This window comes from Ranitomeya imitator, chromosome 5 (genome assembly GCF_032444005.1).
Source record: "Ranitomeya imitator isolate aRanImi1 chromosome 5, aRanImi1.pri, whole genome shotgun sequence".
NCBI classification, from domain to species: Eukaryota; Metazoa; Chordata; class Amphibia; order Anura; family Dendrobatidae; genus Ranitomeya; species Ranitomeya imitator.
This window is the reverse complement of record NC_091286.1, coordinates 12,963,606-12,983,061: the sequence shown is the minus strand read 5'-3', so window position 1 is coordinate 12,983,061 and position 19,456 is coordinate 12,963,606. Positions and strand designations below refer to the sequence as shown.

Here is a 19,456-nt window from a genome sequence, read left to right as displayed (position 1 = left end):
GTTATATTCTTGTACATAGGGGCAGTATTATAGTAGTTATATTCTTTTACATATGAGGCAGTATTATAGTAGTTATATTCTTGTACATAGAGGGCAGTATTATAGTAGTTATATTCAGTTATATTCTTGTACATAGGGGAGCAGTATTATAGTAGTTATATTCAGTTATAATCTTGTACATAGGGGAGCAGTATTATAGTAGTTATATTCTTGTACATAGGAGCAGTATTATAGTAGTTATATTCTTGTACATAGGACAGTATTATAGTAGTTATATTCTTGTACATAGGGGACAGTATTATAGTAGTTATATTCTTGTACATAGGGAGCAGTATTATAGCAGTTATATTCTTGTACATAGGGAGCAGTATTATAGTAGTTATATTCTTGTACATAGGGAGCAGTATTATAGTAGTTATATTCTTTTACATATGAGGCAGTATTATAGTAGTTATATTCAGTTATATTCTTGTACACAGGGGAGCAGTATTACAGTAGTTATATTCTTGTACATACGTAGTAGCAGTATTATAGTAGTAATATTCTTGTACATAGGGGCAGTATTATAGTAGTTATATTCTTGTACATAGGAGCAGTATTATAGTAGTTATATTCTTGTACATAGGGGCAGTATTATAGTATAGTAGTTATATTCTTGTTCATAGGAGCAGTATTATAGTAGTTATATTCTTGTACATAGGACAGTATTATAGTAGTTATATTCTTGTACATAGGGGACAGTATTATAGTAGTTATATTCTTGTACATAGGGAGCAGTATTATAGCAGTTATATTCTTGTACATAGGGAGCAGTATTATAGTAGTTATATTCTTGTACATAGGGAGCAGTATTATAGTAGTTATATTCTTTTACATATGAGGCAGTATTATAGTAGTTATATTCAGTTATATTCTTGTACACAGGGGAGCAGTATTACAGTAGTTATATTCTTGTACATACGTAGTAGCAGTATTATAGTAGTAATATTCTTGTACATAGGGGAGCAGTATTATAGTAGTTATATTCTTGTACATAGGAGCAGTATTATAGTAGTTATATTCTTGTACATAGGGGCAGTATTATAGTATAGTAGTTATATTCTTGTTCATAGGAGCAGTATTATAGTAGTTATATTCTTGTACATAGGACAGTATTATAGTAGTTATATTCTTGTACATAGGGGACAGTATTATAGTAGTTATATTCTTGTACATAGGGAGCAGTATTATAGCAGTTATATTCTTGTACATAGGGAGCAGTATTATAGTAGTTATATTCTTGTACATAGGGAGCAGTATTATAGTAGTTATATTCTTTTACATATGAGGCAGTATTATAGTAGTTATATTCAGTTATATTCTTGTACACAGGGGAGCAGTATTACAGTAGTTATATTCTTGTACATACGTAGTAGCAGTATTATAGTAGTAATATTCTTGGACATAGGGGAGCAGTATTATAGTAGTTATATTCTTGTACATAGGAGCAGTATTATAGTAGTTATATTCTTGTACATAGGGGCAGTATTATAGTATAGTAGTTATATTCTTGTTCATAGGAGCAGTATTATAGTAGTTATATTCTTGTACATAGGACAGTATTATAGTAGTTATATTCTTGTACATAGGGGACAGTATTATAGTAGTTATATTCTTGTACATAGGGAGCAGTATTATAGCAGTTATATTCTTGTACATAGGGAGCAGTATTATAGTAGTTATATTCTTGTACATAGGGAGCAGTATTATAGTAGTTATATTCTTTTACATATGAGGCAGTATTGTAGTAGTTATATTCAGTTATATTCTTGTACACAGGGGAGCAGTATTACAGTAGTTATATTCTTGTACATACATAGTAGCAGTATTATAGTAGTAATATTCTTGTACATAGGGGAGCAGTATTATAGTAGTTATATTCTTGTACATAGGGGCAGTATTATAGTAGTAATATTCTTGTATATAGGGGCAGTATTATAGTAGTTATATTCTTGCACATAGGGGCAGTATTATAGTAGTTATATTCTTGTGTATACGGGCAGTATTATAGTAGTTATATTCTTGTACATATGAGGCAGTATTATAGTAGTTATTTTCTTGTGTATAGGGGCAGTATTATAGTAGTTATATTCCTGTACATAGGAGCAGTATTATAGTAGTTATATTCTTGTATATAAGGAGCAGTATTATAGTAGTTATATTCTTGTACATAGGAGCAGTATTATATTATTTATATTCTTGTACATAGGGGCAGTATTATAGTAGTTATATTCTTGTACATAAGAGCAGTATTATAGTAGTTATATTCTTGTACATAGGGGCAGTATTATAGTAGTTATATACTTGTACATAGGAGGCAGTATTATAGTAGTTATATTCTTGTACATAAGAGCAGTATTATAGTAGTTATATTCTTGTACATAAGAGCAGTATTATAGTAGTTATATTCCTGTACATAGGAGCAGTATTATAGTAGTTATATACTTGTACATAGGAGGCAGTATTATAGTAGTTATATACTTGTACATAGGAGGCAGTATTATAGTAGTTATATTATTGTACATAGAGGGCAGTATTATAATAGATATATTCTTCTCATTATTGTGAGGACATGGTGACCGTATTTCTTATAAGATGCAGTGTTTGGGGAGTTGCTCTGGAGTGGCAGCTTCTCCCGCTTGGCGTGGTCTGTCCCTGCGCTTTTTTGTAGCTTGTTGTGGCGGATGATCCTGCATGTGGCGGTATTAGCAGCCTTTCCAGCAGACACCCTACACTCGGCTGTGAAGCTCCGTGATTTCGGTGACTGCCGGCCGTTGTTCGTGTCCCTCTACCCAGGGCTGTGGAGTTGGAGTTGAAGTCAGAGTCGTGGAGTCGGAGTTAGTTTTGGTTGGAGTCGGAGTCGGTAGAAATGTACCGACTCCGACTCCAGCTTTAAAAAAAAAAAATGTATTAATATTTCTTAATTGAACTTTCATGTGAATTTTATAAATGTTACTCAAATATATATGTTCTTTCAAACTATGAACAACAGTGATAAGCAGTTCTGCTGGAGATAGAGACATTTCTAACATTTACTTCTTGTGTGTCACTGTTCTCCACTGACCTTATCTAATCTTATACTTGGTTAACCTCATGCTGCCCCAACCCCCCTACTTACAATGTATGAAACTGAAAGTGAAAATGTGTTGCAAATTCTTAGTAGTAAAGCTCCTCCTCTAGACTAGATGTTTGGTGTGCCTCTTCCAAGCATCTCACAGCTGCTGTTGAGGAGAGGAAGACTGTAAGAAGTATTATCCTTTCAACAAACTTTGCATCAGTTAACTGTGAGTACATGAGGAATAACAGTATTACTGACCACTATATCAGTTGTACGACCTGGCAATAATTTTGTACAATTGTTTTTAGGAAAAAGAATTGTCATTTGGATTGTGAATGCAGAATTAATAAACCTGAGAATGTCAAAGAAGTGTCACATTAAATCAGCTGTATTTGAACATTTCACCATCACTCAAGGTAGAAAACATTATGTCTGTCAGTGTATGACAAATGATCCAGACGAAAACAAATGCTGTGAAGCCAAGATCAGTGCAGATTCAGGCAAAGATAAAAATGCTCCTACCAGAGCTTCTAATCTAAAGAGACATTTACAGCGCTTTCATCCAGAAGTACTGAAAGCAGTGGATGAGAAAGACTGTATCCAAACCAATGAACCAGTGCCCAGCTCTTCCAGCCAAACAAAGGAGCAGAGAACTTTGTAGCCATCAGTTGCAAGATAATTTGTCAGTGACAAAGTTACTGTGACAATGACAGTAGATACATTTAAAAAACAGATTATAGAGCTTGTTGTAAAGGATAGTGTGCCTATTTCATTATTTTGACGACCAGCTGTTATGTGTCTGAATGGGGAAATGGCCCGCAAGCTTGGTGTTCCTCTGGAGAGAGAGAGTATTAGAAAATTAGTAATCGAAAAAGCTTTTAAACAAAAGGAAGAACTTAAAAAAAACTCTCAAGGGACGCTTTCTGTTTCTTAAAATGGATGCCTGCACACGTCACAGAGTGAACTATTTTGCCATCAATGTCCAATTTGTTTGTGACAAAAATGAAATAGTTACCAAGACATTGGCAGTAAAAGACACCAAAGCTCATCACACCAGTGAGTTTCTCCAGGTCTTGGTGGAAAAGGTTCTGCAAGACTGAACTTAAAAAAGAGCAAGTTCTTTCTGCCGTAACTGACAATGCTTCAAATATGATAAGTACTATTAAGCTAATGAATGAGAGTAATGATGGTGGCCAGCAGCTAGAAGAACACAGACACAGAAATGTTTGAAATTAGAGGACACAGTATTGTAACTGAGGAGCAAACTGAAGCTGCTTCAGATGAACGGCAACATGATAGTTTAGATGATCTTGTTGAAACTGTCAATACGTTCTTTCATTCATCACATGCGCTGTGTTGTGCATACGCTACAGCCGGCTATAAGAGACAGTCTGCAAGGAGGACATGCTGCTGCACTGATTGGCAAGGTGAGAAAATTGGCTATTGTTGCCAGAACCCCTAAAGCTGACTCAATTTTGAAGAGACGTGCTGGAAAAGGGGCAATTATTGATCAAGCCACACGATGGGGCAGTACTTACTTAATGATTCAGTGCTTGGTTGAACTGAAAACCTTTCTTGTAGACATGGCCAACCCTCAACTGATGCTATAAGAAAGTCAGTGGAATCAGGTGACTGAGCTGGAAAAATTGCTAGAGCACCCATTTACAGTGACTAAAAAATGACAAGCAGAGGACTTAACTCCAGGTATATTCTTAAAGGAAAAGAACCTGGAAGAACCTGATGTTTCGCCTGTCCCAAAGAGGAGGGTTAATTGCAAGTGGCATTGCTACATCAATGAAACGGAGAGAGGAGCTACTATTACAGAATAACATTCTTTTGGCAGCTGTTTATGTAGACCCAATGCATCGGATTCTTCTAGATGATCAACAGCTAACTAAAGGAAAAGAATAGCAGTAAGGATGAAAGGGTTGCAGAACAGTCAGGAGGAACAAGAAGAATTTGGTCGTCCTGCCACATCTTCACCCTCATCAACTGATGAATTTAATTTAGAAAAATATTAGGATCACAAGGACCGTGCAAAGCGTTCCCGCATAGAAGAGTCATCCCCATCAAAGAACACAGCCAGGACGTTTCAGCAGAATCTTTCATGTGCACTAATAGATATTGAGAAATTTGACCGTTCATCAAAAATAACAGCGCAACAAGCGATTCCTCTGTATCCTGACAGTGTCAGAGATGTTGCCCGAGTGGTCACTGCTTTGCCACCAACCCAAGTTAGTGTAGAGAGGTCGTTCTGTGCTCTCAAAATAATTACATCAGATTTGACGGCATCCATGAAGGAGGATCTGACACAGGCAAGCCTTTTTCTGAGGACAAATTTATAGATTTCTTCTTATTAACTGCATAACAGTGTTTATTGCATATTTACTTACAAGAGTTTAGAAAAGTTTAGAAAAGTTATTTGCTATATTCTAATTGTATTCTAATAAATATAGTTTTTGCTCTAAGTGGTCTGATTACTTATATGATGGTGAGAAACTGAATAAGCACGATGTTAATATTTGACAACAGTAAATTTATTGTTCCTAATTGGCCATTTATGAAGGAGTCGGAGTCGGAGTCGGAACCTGATAAAATCCAGGAGTCGGAGTCGCAACTGTGGCTTACCGACTCCACAGCCCTGCCTCTACCATCGCTCCGTCTGATGGGGGAGATCTGTGCTTTTCTTGGAGGCTTCTCCTGGGTCCCCTGAGGATCCCGCTGTACCTTCTCACTATCTGGAGATACAGCCGGCCCTTTCGGGAGACGTTCTGGTCCTTTCTTATACACTTTGCGGAGATTTTGCTCTTCACATCTAATCCCGGTGGTCATGAATCTGTCATAGATTTGCTCCATAGTTCTTGTCCTTTCGGTGATCAGTAATATGGAGACGCCGGACCCTCGCCGGCATCTTACTCCTTGTACATCGGTGTCTAGAGGGGTAAAATGTTGAATGTTTATGTGCAGATCTGAGTTATGCCAGACTGTGCTGTTTTGGTTCCGTGTGCTGTTTTCACCCTGCAGAGATGGGGCAGAGCGGCTGATCTGTTCCCTCCTTTGTGTATAGTATCCGTTTTTTGTCAGTTAGTATGAGCAATGATTCGGAGCTGAGGTTTGTTGCAGTGTTTCGTCGGTGCAGTGTTTCGGTGCAGGGAGATTTGTAGTCCGGTAATGTGCAGACGTCCTCATCGTCCTCTTTTCCTCCGCAGGAGAGCAGATGTCGCTCGGTCGCCAAGAAGCTTTTGAAATTTTCAAGCGGGATTATCCGGACAGGATCGGCATCGAAGACAACAAGGCGCTGCTGAAGCAGAGGTGGGTGCAGGATCTGGGGGGCCGGCCCGTCTGTGTCTGGGGGGACATGTGCACATATTCTGGACATGTTCACACTTGGCACAAACACTGCAACTTTTCCATCGTTCATGCAGAGTGGATCTGATTCCTGAGAACTCGCACCGCTGTGCCGTCTTATCAGTGCTTAGAACCCTGTAGACTTTCATGAAAGCCTCAGTAATGTCCAGCAGTTTTGGGGCAGTGTGCTGCAGAACAAGCACAGCGGGAGAATGACTGCACGATTACTCACCGGAGCAGTCCCGAAAGGGTTACTAAGCTTTTACTCACTTTTCATTTTTCAGGGTCCAAGTACTGAGACCCTTTATCTAACCTATTAAGTGAGTGCGAGCCGAGCGGATCCAGTGTGATATCGAGTATCTACAGTGCACAGGAGCGTCAGTCTCTAATCACATTCAGAACTGCACTCACAGTGCTGCCTGTGTCCTCTCTCTGCTGCCCTCTGTTGGACTCCAGAGCGCTGAGTTGCCCTCTGCTGGTCTCCGGAGCGCTGTGCTGCCCTCTGCTGGTCTCCAGAGCGCTGTGCTGCCCTCTGTTGGTCTCCGAAGCGCTGTGCTGCCCTCTGCTGCTCTCCGGAGCGCTGTGCTGCCTGTGTCCTCTCTCTGCTGCCCTCTGGTGGTGGTCGGAATAGTGTGCTTCCCTCTGCTGGTGGCCGGAGCGCTGTGCTGCCCTCTGATGCTCTCCGTAGCGCTGTGTTGCCCTCTGATGCTCTCCGTAGCGCTGTGCTGCCCTCTGCTGGTCTCCGGAGTGCTGTGCTGCCCTCTGCTGTTCTCCGGAATGCTGTGCTGCCCTCTGCTGCTCTCCGGAGCGCTGTGCTGCCCTCTGCTGGTCTCCGGAGCGCTGTGCTGCCCTCTGCTGGTGGCCAGAGCGCTGTGCTGCCCTCTGCTGGTCTCCGGAGCGCTGTGCTGCCCTCTGCTGGAGGCCGGAGCACTGTGCTGCCGTCTGCTGGTGGCCGGAGCACTGTGCTGCCCTCTGCTGGTGGCCGGAGCGCTGTGCTGCCCTCTGCTGGTGGCTGGAGCGCTGTGCTGTCCTCTGCTGCTCTCCGGAGCGCTGTGCTGCCCTCTGCTGGTCTCCGGAGCACTGTGCTGCCCTCTGCTGGTGGCCGGAGCACTGTGCTGCCCTCTGCTGGTGGCCGAAGCACTGTGCTGTTTTCTGCTGGTGGCTGGAGCGCTGTGCTGCCCTCTGCTGGTGGCTGGAGCGCTGTGCTGCCCTCTGCTAGTCTCCGAAGCGCTGTGCTGCCCTCTGCTGCTCTCCGGAGTGCTGTGCTGCCCTCTGCTGGTCTCCGGAGCGCTGTGCTGCCCTCTGCTGGTCTCCGGAGCGCTGTGCTGCCCTCTGCTGCTCGCTGGAGCACTGTGCTGCCCTCTGCTAGTCTCCGGAGCACTGTGCTGCCCTCTGATGCTCTCCGTAGCGCTGTGTTTCCCTCTGATGCTCTCCGTAGCGCTGTGCTGCCCTTTGCTGGTCTCCGGAGTGCTGTGCTGCCCTCTGCTGCTCTCCGAAGCGCTGTGCTGCCCTCTGCTGCTCTCCGGAGTGCTGTGCTGCCCTCTGCTGCTCTCCGGAGCGCTGTGCTGCCCTCTGCTGGTCTCTGGAGCTCTGTGCTGCCCTCTGCTGGTGGCCAGAGCACTGTGCTGCCCTCTGCTGGTCTCCGTAGCGCTGTGCTGCCCTCTGCTGAAGGCCGGAGCACTGTGCTGCCCTCTGCTGGTGGCCAGAGCGCTGTGTTGCCCTCTGCTGGTCTTCGGAGCGCTGTGTTGCCCTCTGCTGGTCTCCGGAGCGCTGTGCTGCCCTCTGCGGGTCTCCGGAGCGCTGTGCTGCCCTCTGCTGCTCTCCGGAGCGCTGTGCTGCCCTCTGCTGCTCTCCGGATCGCTGTGCTGCCCTCTGCTGCTCTCCGGAGCGCTGTGCTGCCCTCTGCTGGTCTCCGGAGCGCTGTGCTGCCCTCTGCTGGTCTCCGTAGCGCTGTGCTGCCCTCTGCTGGTCTCCGGAGCGCTGTGCTGCCCTCTGCTGCTCGCCGGAGTGCTGTGCTGCCCTCTGCTGGTCTCCGGAGCACTGTGCTGCCCTCTGCTGCTCTCCGGAACCCTATGCTGCCCTCTGCTGGTCTCCGGAGCGCTGTGCTGCCCTCTGCTGCTCTACGGAACCCTATGCTGCCCTCTGCTGGTCTCCGGAGCGCTGTGCTGCCCTCTGCTGGTGGCCAGAGCACTGTGCTGCCCTCTGCTGGTCTCTGGAGCGCTGTGCTGCCCTCTGCTGGTGGCCGGAGCACTGTGCTGCCCTCTGCTGGTCTCCGGAGCACTGTGCTGCCCTCTGCTGGTCTCCGGAGCGCTGTGCTGCCCTCTACTGGTGGACGGAGCACTGTGCTGCCCTCTGCTGGTCTGCGGAGCACTGTGCAGTGTGATACATGTTGTGCTCCCGGCTCACTCTCTGGTTTCTGTCGGACTTGCTGTGTCCGCACCAGTCACACCTGACGTTACCTTCCTGCTCATTTCCGAAGTCGTCTTGCATTAGGTCGTTAATCTGACTGCGTATAAAACATCATCCAAGGAAAGCAGTGTAGTTGCAGCTTTGGATGTGATTGGAGCATCAATGAAGTGATGGCACTTCCCCTTTTGCAGTATTGGGCAGAGTGCAGCTCTTCTGCCCCCGTCCGGCTGTGGTGCTGCCGGCTACGTGACTGAGGCCGCAGCTATGGCCGCCTGGATGGAAGTGATTAGAGGAAGCTGCAGATCCGGTGATGACTCATGACGTTTCTGGCGTGCTGCTGACTCATGACCACTGCACCGATTCCAGGAGGAAAAGCCCCGGAGGCGTCGAGGGTGCTGCGGGGGTCCGATGCTGACTCATGACTACTACACTCATCATCCGGAGGACTGGCTCTGGCCACGTACCAGGCCCACCCCGCGACATTGGACCCCACTTTTAGGGCCTTTGCCTCAGACTCAAGAAAGCAGTTGTGGACTGGACAAGTGCGGTGGGATCTGCCGGGAGGATCTGGTGCTTTGCAATAGAATCAGAAACTTTCTCCAATGTCTGACGGCTCCTAACATCTACGTCTTCTGCGCGATTATTCATTTCTTGTCGTTTTTGTGCTTCTTTTTTTTTTTGCAGAGTTTTTATCTCAAAATCAAAAAAGTATGAATTCCTACAAATTCATCAAAAAGGCGCATAAAGTCCATCAGCAAAAACGGAGAAGCTCAGAATTACTGCTTAATCCCAGCACAATGCCGGTTCACGTCACTGAGAACCTGGCGGACCCTCTGAGCTGCGCCCACCTTCCAGTCTATACCAAAGGGTCCGTCTTTTAGGCACAAAATGTAAACTGATCTTTGCTCAGAAGCATCGACCCGGCCCAGATGAAGCCAAAAAGCAGGCGAAGCCCCCAGAGGACAGGGAACTGGAAAAGCCCCTGAACCATTTCATAACTAGAGATGAGCAAATTGGATCAGGTCAAGCTATAGCGGTTACCTAACAAGCCGCCGAGGCTCTCATGTGCTGTGACAGTAAGGCGCCGTACCCTCGGCACAGCAGAGCATGTCTCAGCGCTCTATTCGGTTACTCTGACTTTTTCTGCTCAGGTGTATCTGATCTTTTCATTCTCAAAAGCTGAAGATCATTTCTGATGAAGGTCTAGCGTTGGCCGAAACATCAAACGGTTAATGTACCTATACCAATAAAATTATTTCTATTTTTCCTGCATCTGAACTGGGCGTGCCGAATGTATTGTCGCCATACAGCGGACGTCTCTATGGCCTGTGCCCCAGCGAGTGTCTGTCTGACATCACCATATAGCGGACGTCTCTCCGGCCTGTGCTCCAGCGAGCGTCTGTCTGACATCACCATATAGAGGACGTCTCTCCGGCCTGTGCTCCAGTGAGTGTCTTTCTGATATCACCATATAGCGGACGTCTCTCCGGCCTGTGCTCCAGCGAGCGTCTGTCTGACATCACCATATAGAGGACGTCTCTCCGGCCTGTGCTCCAGCGTCTGTCTGACATCACCATATAGCGGACGTCTCTCCGGCCTGTGCTCCAGCGAGCGTCTGTCTGACATCACCATATAGCGGACGTCTCTCCGGCCTGTGCTCCAGCGAGCGTCTGTCTGACATCACCATATAGCGGACGTCTCTCCGGCCTGTGCTCCAGCGAGCGTCTGTCTGACATCACCATATAGCGGACGTCTCTCCGGCCTGTGCTCCAGCGTCTGTCTGACATCACCATATAGCGGATGTCTCTCCGGCCTGTGCTCCAGCGAGCGTCTGTCTGACATCATATAGAGGACGTCTCTCCGGCCTGTGCCCCAGCGAGCGTCTGTCTGACATCACCATATAGCGGACATAGTAACATAGTAACATAGTTAGTAAGGCCGAAAAAAGACATTTGTCCATCCAGTTCAGCCTATATTCCATTATAATAAATACCCAGATCTACGTCCTTCTACAGAACCTAATAATTGTATGATACAATATTGTTCTGCTCCAGGAAGACATCCAGGCCTCTCTTGAACCCCTCGACTGAGTTCGCCATCACCACCTCCTCAGGCAAGCAATTCCAGATTCTCACTGCCCTAACAGTAAAGAATCCTCTTCTATGTTGGTGGAAAAACCTTCTCTCCTCCAGACGCAAAGAATGCCCCCTTGTGCCCGTCACCTTCCTTGGTATAAACAGATCCTCAGCGAGATATTTGTATTGTCCCCTTATATACTTATACATGGTTATTAGATCGCCCCTCAGTCGTCTTTTTTCTAGACTAAATAATCCTAATTTCGCTAATCTATCTGGGTATTGTAGTTCTCCCATCCCCTTTATTAATTTTGTTGCCCTCCTTTGTACTCTCTCTAGTTCCATTATATCCTTCCTGAGCACCGGTGCCCAAAACTGGACACAGTACTCCATGTGCGGTCTAACTAGGGATTTGTACAGAGGCAGTATAATGCTCTCATCATGTGTATCCAGACCTCTCTTAATGCACCCCATGATCCTGTTTGCCTTGGCAGCTGCTGCCTGGCACTGGCTGCTCCAGGTAAGTTTATCATTAACTAGGATCCCCAAGTCCTTCTCCCTGTCAGATTTACCCAGTGGTTTCCCGTTCAGTGTGTAATGGTGATATTGATTCCCTCGTCCCATGTGTATAACCTTACATTTATCATTGTTAAACCTCATCTGCCACCTTTCAGCCCAAGTTTCCAACTTATCCAGATCCATCTGTAGCAGAATACCATCTTCTCTTGTATTAACTGCTTTACATAGTTTTGTATCATCTGCAAATATCGATATTTTACTGTGTAAACCTTCTACCAGATCATTAATGAATATGTTGAAGAGAACAGGTCCCAATACTGACCCCTGCGGTACCCCACTGGTCACAGCGACCCAGTTAGAGACTATACCATTTGTAACCACCCTCTGCTTTCTATCACTAAGCCAGTTACTAACCCATTTACACACATTTTCCCCCAGACCAAGCATTCTCATTTTGTGTACCAACCTCTTGTGCGGCACGGTATCAAACGCTTTGGAAAAATCGAGATATACCACGTCCAATGACTCACCGTGGTCCAGCCTATAGCTTACCTCTTCATAAAAACTGATTAGATTGGTTTGACAGGAGCGATTTCTCATAAACCCATGCTGATATGGAGTTAAACAGTTATTCTCATTGAGATAATCCAGAATAACATCCCTCAGAAACCCTTCAAATATTTTACCAACAATAGAGGTTAGACTTACTGGCCTATAATTTCCAGGGTCACTTTTAGAGCCCTTTTTGAATATTGGCACCACATTTGCTATGCGCCAGTCCTGCGGAACAGACCCTGTCGCTATAGAGTCACTAAAAATAAGAAATAATGGTTTATCTATTACATTACTTAGTTCTCTTAGTACTCGTGGGTGTATGCCATCCGGACCCGGAGATTTATCTATTTTAATCTTATTTAGCCGGTTTCGCACCTCTTCTTGGGTTAGATTGGTGACCCTTAATATAGGGTTTTCATTGTTTCTTGGGATTTCACCTAGCATTTCATTTTCCACCGTGAATACCGTGGAGAAGAAGGTGTTTAATATGTTAGCTTTTTCCTCGTCATCTACAACCATTCTTTCCTCACTATTTTTTAAGGGGCCTACATTTTCAGTTTTTATTCTTTTACTATTGATATAGTTGAAGAACAGTTTGGGATTAGTTTTACTCTCCTTAGCAATGTGCTTCTCTGTTTCCTTTTTGGCAGCTTTAATTAGTTTTTTAGATAAAGTATTTTTCTCCCTATAGTTTTTTAGAGCTTCAATGGTGCCATCCTGCTTTAGTAGTGCAAATGCTTTCTTTTTACTGTTAATTGCCTGTCTTACTTCTTTGTTTAGCCACATTGGGTTTTTCCTATTTCTAGTCCTTTTATTCCCACAAGGTATAAACCGCTTACACTGCCTATTTAGGATGTTCTTAAACATTTCCCATTTATTATCTGTATTCTCATTTCTGAGGATATTGTCCCAGTCTACCAGATTAAGGGCATCTCTAAGCTGTTCAAACTTTGCCTTCCTAAAGTTCAATGTTTTTGTGACTCCCTGACAAGTCCCCCTAGTGAAAGACAGGTGAAACTGCACAATATTGTGGTCGCTATTTCCTAAATGCCCAACCACCTGCAGATTTGTTATTCTGTCAGGTCTATTAGATAGTATTAGGTCTAAAAGTGCTGCTCCTCTGGTTGGATTCTGCACCAATTGTGAAAGATAATTTTTCTTGGTTATTAGCAGAAACCTGTTGCCTTTATGGGTTTCACAGGTTTCACTTTCCCAGTTAATATCCGGGTAGTTAAAGTCCCCCATAACCAGGACCTCATTATGGGTTGCAGCTTCATCTATCTGCTTTAGAAGTAGACTTTACATGGTTTCTGTTATATTTGGGGGTTTGTAACAGACCCCAATGAGAATTTTGTTACCATTTTTCCCTCCATGAATTTCAACCCATATGGACTCGACATCCTCATTCCCTTCGCTAATATCCTCCCTTAAAGTGGACTTTTGACAAGACTTTACATAGAGACAAACCCCTCCTCCTCTCCGATTTTTACGATCCTTTCTAAACAGACTGTAACCCTGTAAGTTAACTGCCCAGTCATAGCTTTCATCTAACCATGTCTCGGTTATTCCCACTATGTCAAAGTTACCTGTAGATATTTCTGCTTCTAGTTCTTCCATCTTGTTTGTCAGGCTTCTGGCGTTTGCGAGCATGCAGTTTAGAGGATTTTGTTTTGTTCCAATCTCCTCACTGTGGATTGTTTTAGAAATGTTCTTACCTCCCTTCTGAGTATGTTTTCCTGGGTCGTCTTTGTTCGAGTCTAATGTTTTTCTTCCCGTCCCCTCTTCTTCTAGTTTAACGCCCTCCTGATGAGTGTAGCGAGTCTTCTGGCGAATGTGTCTCTCCGGCCTGTGCTCCAGCGAGTGTCTGTCTGACATCACCATATAGCGGACGTCTCTCCGGCCTGTGTCCCAGCGAGCGTCTGTCTGACATCACCACATAGAGGACGTCTCTCCGGCCTGTGCCCCAGCGAGCGTCTGTCTGACATCACCATATAGCGGACGTCTCTCCGGCCTGTGCTCCAGCGAGCGTCTGTCTGACATCACCATATAGAGGACGTCTCTCCGGCCTGTGCCCCAGCGAGCGTCTGTCTGACATCACCATATAGCGGACGTCTCTCCGGCCTGTGCTCCAGCGAGCGTCTGTCTGACATCACCATATAGAGGACGTCTCAACGGCCTGTGCTCCAGCGTCTGTCTGACATCACCATATAGCGGACGTCTCTCCGGCCTGTGCTCCAGCGAGCGTCTGTCTGACATCACCATGTAGCGGACGTCTCTCCGGCCTGTGCTCCAGCGAGCGTCTGTCTGACATCACCATATAGCGGACGTCTCTCCGGCCTGTGCTCCAGCGAGCGTCTGTCTGACATCACCATATAGCGGACGTCTCTCCGGCCTGTGCTCCAGCGAGCGTCTGTCTGACATCACCATATAGCGGACGTCTCTCCGGCCTGTGCTCCAGCGAGCGTCTGTCTGACATCACCATATAGCGGACGTCCCTCCGGCCTGTGCTCCAGCGAGCGTCTGTCTGACATCACCATATAGCGGACGTCTCTCCGGCCTGTGCTCCAGCGAGCGTCTGTCTGACATCACCATATAGCGGACGTCTCTCCGGCCTGTGCTCCAGCGTCTGTCTGACATCACCATATAGCGGATGTCTCTCCGGCCTGTGCTCCAGCGAGCGTCTGTCTGACATCACCATATAGCGGACGTCTCTTCTCCCTGTGCCCCAGCGAGCGTCTGTCTGACATCACCATATAGCGGACGTCTCTCCGGCCTGTGCTCCAGCGAGCGTCTGTCTGACATCACCATATAGCGGACGTCTCTCCGGCCTGTGCTCCAGCGAGCGTCTGTCTGACATCACCATATAGCGGACGTCTCTCCGGCCTGTGTCCCAGCGAGCGTCTGTCTGACATCACCACATAGAGGACGTCTCTCCGGCCTGTGCCCCAGCGAGCGTCTGTCTGACATCACCATATAGCGGACGTCTCTCCGGCCTGTGCCCCAGCGAGCGTCTGTCTGACATCACCATATAGCGGACGTCTCTCCGGCCTGTGCCCCAGCGAGCGTCTGTCTGACATCACCATATAGCGGACGTCTCTTCTCCCTGTGCCCCAGCGAGCGTCTGTCTGACATCACCATATAGCGGACGTCTCTCCGGCCTGTGCCCCAGCGAGCGTCTGTCTGACATCACCATATAGCGGACGTCTCTTCTCCCTGTGCCCCAGCGAGCGTCTGTCTGACATCACCATATAGCGGACGTCTCTCCGGCCTGTGCCCCAGCGAGCGTCTGTCTGACATCACCACATAGAGGACGTCTCTCCGGCCTGTGCTCCAGCGAGCGTCTGTCTGACATCACCATATAGCGGACGTCTCTCCGGCCTGTGCCCCAGCGAGCGTCTGTCTGACATCACCATATAGCGGACGTCTCTTCTCCCTGTGCCCCAGCGAGCGTCTGTCTGACATCACCATATAGCGGACGTCTCTCCGGCCTGTGCTCCAGCGAGCGTCTGTCTGACATCACCATATAGCGGACGTCTCTCCGGCCTGTGCTCCAGCGTCTGTCTGACATCACCATATAGCGGATGTCTCTCCGGCCTGTGCTCCAGCGAGCGTCTGTCTGACATCACCATATAGCGGACGTCTCTTCTCCCTGTGCCCCAGCGAGCGTCTGTCTGACATCACCATATAGCGGACGTCTCTCCGGCCTGTGTCCCAGCGAGCGTCTGTCTGACATCACCACATAGAGGACGTCTCTCCGGCCTGTGCTCCAGCGAGCGTCTGTCTGACATCACCATATAGCGGACGTCTCTCCGGCCTGCGCTCCAGCGTCTGTCTGACATCACCATATAGCGGATGTCTCTCCGGCCTGTGCTCCAGCGAGCGTCTGTCTGACATCACCATATAGCGGACGTCTCTTCTCCCTGTGCCCCAGCGAGCGTCTGTCTGACATCACCATATAGCGGACGTCTCTCCGGCCTGTGCTCCAGCGAGCGTCTGTCTGACATCACCATATAGCGGACGTCTCTCCGGCCTGTGTCCCAGCGAGCGTCTGTCTGACATCACCACATAGAGGACGTCTCTCCGGCCTGTGCTCCAGCGAGCGTCTGTCTGACATCACCACATAGAGGACGTCTCTCCGGCCTGTGTCCCAGCGAGCGTCTGTCTGACATCACCATATAGAGGACGTCTCTCTGGCCTGTGCCCCAGCGAGCGTCTGTCTGACATCACCATATAGCGGACGTCTCTCTGGCCTGTGCCCCAGCGAGCGTCTGTCTGACATCACCGTATAGAGGACGTCTCTCCGGCCTGTGCCCCAGCGAGCGTCTGTCTGACATCACCATATAGCGGACGTCTCTCCGGCCTGTGCTCCAGCGAGCGTCTGTCTAATATCACCATATAGAGGACGTCTCTCCGGCCTGTGCCCCAGCGAGCGTCTGTCTGACATCACCATATAGCGGACGTCTCTCCGGCCTGTGCTCCAGCGAGCGTCTGTCTGACATCACCATATAGCGGACGTCTCTTCTCCCTGTGCCCCAGCGAGCGTCTGTCTGACATCACCATATAGCGGACGTCTATTCTCCCTGTGCCCCAGCGAGCGTCTGTCTGACATCACCATATAGCGGACGTCTCTCCGGCCTCTGCCCCAGCGAGTGTCTGTCTGACATCACCATATAGCGGACGTCTCTCCGGCCTGTGCCCCAGCGAGCGTCTATCTGACATCACCATATAGCGGACGTCTCTCCGGCCTGTGCCCCAGCGGGCGTCTGTCTACATCACCATATAGCGGACGTCTCTCCGGCCTGTGCCCCAGCGAGCGTCTGTCTGACATCACCATATAGCGGACGTCTCTCCGGCCTGTGCCCCAGCGAGCGTCTGTCTGACATCATCATATAGCAGACGTCTCTCCGGCCTGTGCTCCATCGTCTGTCTGACATCACCATATAGCGGACGTCTCTCCGGCCTGTGCCCCAGCGAGCGTCTGTCTGACATCACCGTATAGCGGACGTCTCTCCGGCCTGTGCTCCAGCGAGCGTCTGTCTGGCATCACCATATAGCGGACGTCTCTTCTCCCTGTGCCCCAGCGAGCGTCTGTCTGACATCACCATATAGCGGACGTCTCTCCGGCCTGTGCCCCAGCGAGTGTCTGTCTGACATCACCATATAGCGGACGTCTCTCCGGCCTATGCTCCAGCGAGCGTCTGTCTGACATCACCATATAGCGGACGTCTCTCCGGCCTGTGCTCCAGCGAGCGTCTGTCTGACATCACCATATAGAGGACGTCTCTCCGGCCTGTGCTCCAGCGAGCGTCTGTCTGGCATCACCATATAGCGGACGTCTCTTCTCCCTGTGCCCCAGCGAGCGTCTGTCTGACATCACCATATAGCGGACGTCTCTCCGGCCTGTGCTCCAGCGAGCGTCTGTCTGACATCACCATATAGCGGACGTCTCTCCGGCCTGTGTCCCAGCGAGCGTCTGTCTGACATCACCACATAGAGGACGTCTCTCCGGCCTGTGCTCCAGCGAGCGTCTGTCTGACATCACCATATAGCGGACGTCTCTCCGGCCTGCGCTCCAGCGTCTGTCTGACATCACCATATAGCGGATGTCTCTCCGGCCTGTGCTCCAGCGAGCGTCTGTCTGACATCACCATATAGCGGACGTCTCTTCTCCCTGTGCCCCAGCGAGCGTCTGTCTGACATCACCATATAGAGGACGTCTCTCCGGCCTGTGTCCCAGCGAGCGTCTGTCTGACATCACCACATAGAGGACGTCTCTCCGGCCTGTGCTCCAGCGAGCGTCTGTCTGACATCACCACATAGAGGACGTCTCTCCGGCCTGTGTCCCAGCGAGCGTCTGTCTGACATCACCATATAGAGGACGTCTCTCTGGCCTGTGCCCCAGCGAGCGTCTGTCTGACATCACCATATAGCGGACGTCTCTCTGGCCTGTGCCCCAGCGAGCGTCTGTCTGACATCACCGTATAGAGGACGTCTCTCCGGCCTGTGCCCCAGCGAGCGTCTGTCTGACATCACCATATAGCGGACGTCTCTCCGGCCTGTGCTCCAGCGAGCGTCTGTCTGACATCACCATATAGCGGACGTCTCTTCTCCCTGTGCCCCAGCGAGCGTCTGTCTGACATCACCATATAGCGGACGTCTATTCTCCCTGTGCCCCAGCGAGCGTCTGTCTGACATCACCATATAGCGGACGTCTCTCCGGCCTCTGCCCCAGCGAGTGTCTGTCTGACATCACCATATAGCGGACGTCTCTCCGGCCTCTGCCCCAGCGAGTGTCTGTCTGACATCACCATATAGTGGACGTCTCTCCGGCCTGTGCCCCAGCGAGCGTCTATCTGACATCACCATATAGCGGACGTCTCTCCGGCCTGTGCCCCAGCGGGCGTCTGTCTACATCACCATATAGCGGACGTCTCTCCGGCCTGTGCCCCAGCGAGCGTCTGTCTGACATCACCATATAGCGGACGTCTCTCCGGCCTGTGCCCCAGCGGGCGTCTGTCTACATCACCATATAGCGGACGTCTCTCCGGCCTGTGCCCCAGCGAGCGTCTGTCTGACATCATCATATAGCAGACGTCTCTCCGGCCTGTGCTCCATCGTCTGTCTGACATCACCATATAGCGGACGTCTCTCCGGCCTGTGCCCCAGCGAGCGTCTGTCTGACATCACCGTATAGCGGACGTCTCTCCGGCCTGTGCTCCAGCGAGCGTCTGTCTGGGATCACCATATAGCGGACGTCTCTTCTCCCTGTGCCCCAGCGAGCGTCTGTCTGACATCACCATATAGCGGACGTCTCTCCGGCCTGTGCCCCAGCGAGTGTCTGTCTGACATCACCATATAGCGGACGTCTCTCCGGCCTATGCTCCAGCGAGCGTCTGTCTGACATCACCATATAGCGGACGTCTCTCCGGCCTGTGCTCCAGCGAGCGTCTGTCTGACATCACCATATAGAGGACGTCTCTCCGGCCTGTGCTCCAGCGAGCGTCTGTCTGGCATCACCATATAGCGGACGTCTCTTCTCCCTGTGCCCCAGCGAGCGTCTGTCTGACATCACCATATAGCGGACGTCTCTCCGGCCTGTGCTCCAGCGAGCGTCTGTCTGACATCACCATATAGCGGACGTCTCTCCGGCCTGTGTCCCAGCGAGCGTCTGTCTGACATCACCACATAGAGGACGTCTCTCCGGCCTGTGCCCCAGCGAGCGTCTGTCTGACATCACCATATAGCGGACGTCTCTCCGGCCTGTGCCCCAGCGAGCGTCTGTCTGACATCACCATATAGCGGACGTCTCTTCTCCCTGTGCCCCAGCGAGCGTCTGTCTGACATCACCATATAGAGGACGTCTCTCCGGCCTGTGCTCCAGCGAGCGTCTGTCTGACATCACCATATAGCGGACGTCTCTCCGGCCTGTGTCCCAGCGAGCGTCTGTCTGACA

General features: G+C 49.0%; 1 protein-coding gene across 1 annotated transcript in view; it reads left to right on the top strand.

Annotated features, from left to right (window-relative positions):
- Positions 1 to 19,456, top strand: part of KIF6 (kinesin family member 6) — a 236,775-nt gene that overhangs the window by 126,666 nt on the left and 90,653 nt on the right. The window contains exon 14 of the mRNA XM_069768316.1: positions 6,307 to 6,409. Within this exon, the coding sequence (XP_069624417.1) occupies positions 6,307 to 6,409 (103 nt within the window). The remainder of the gene's footprint in view (positions 1 to 6,306; positions 6,410 to 19,456) is intronic.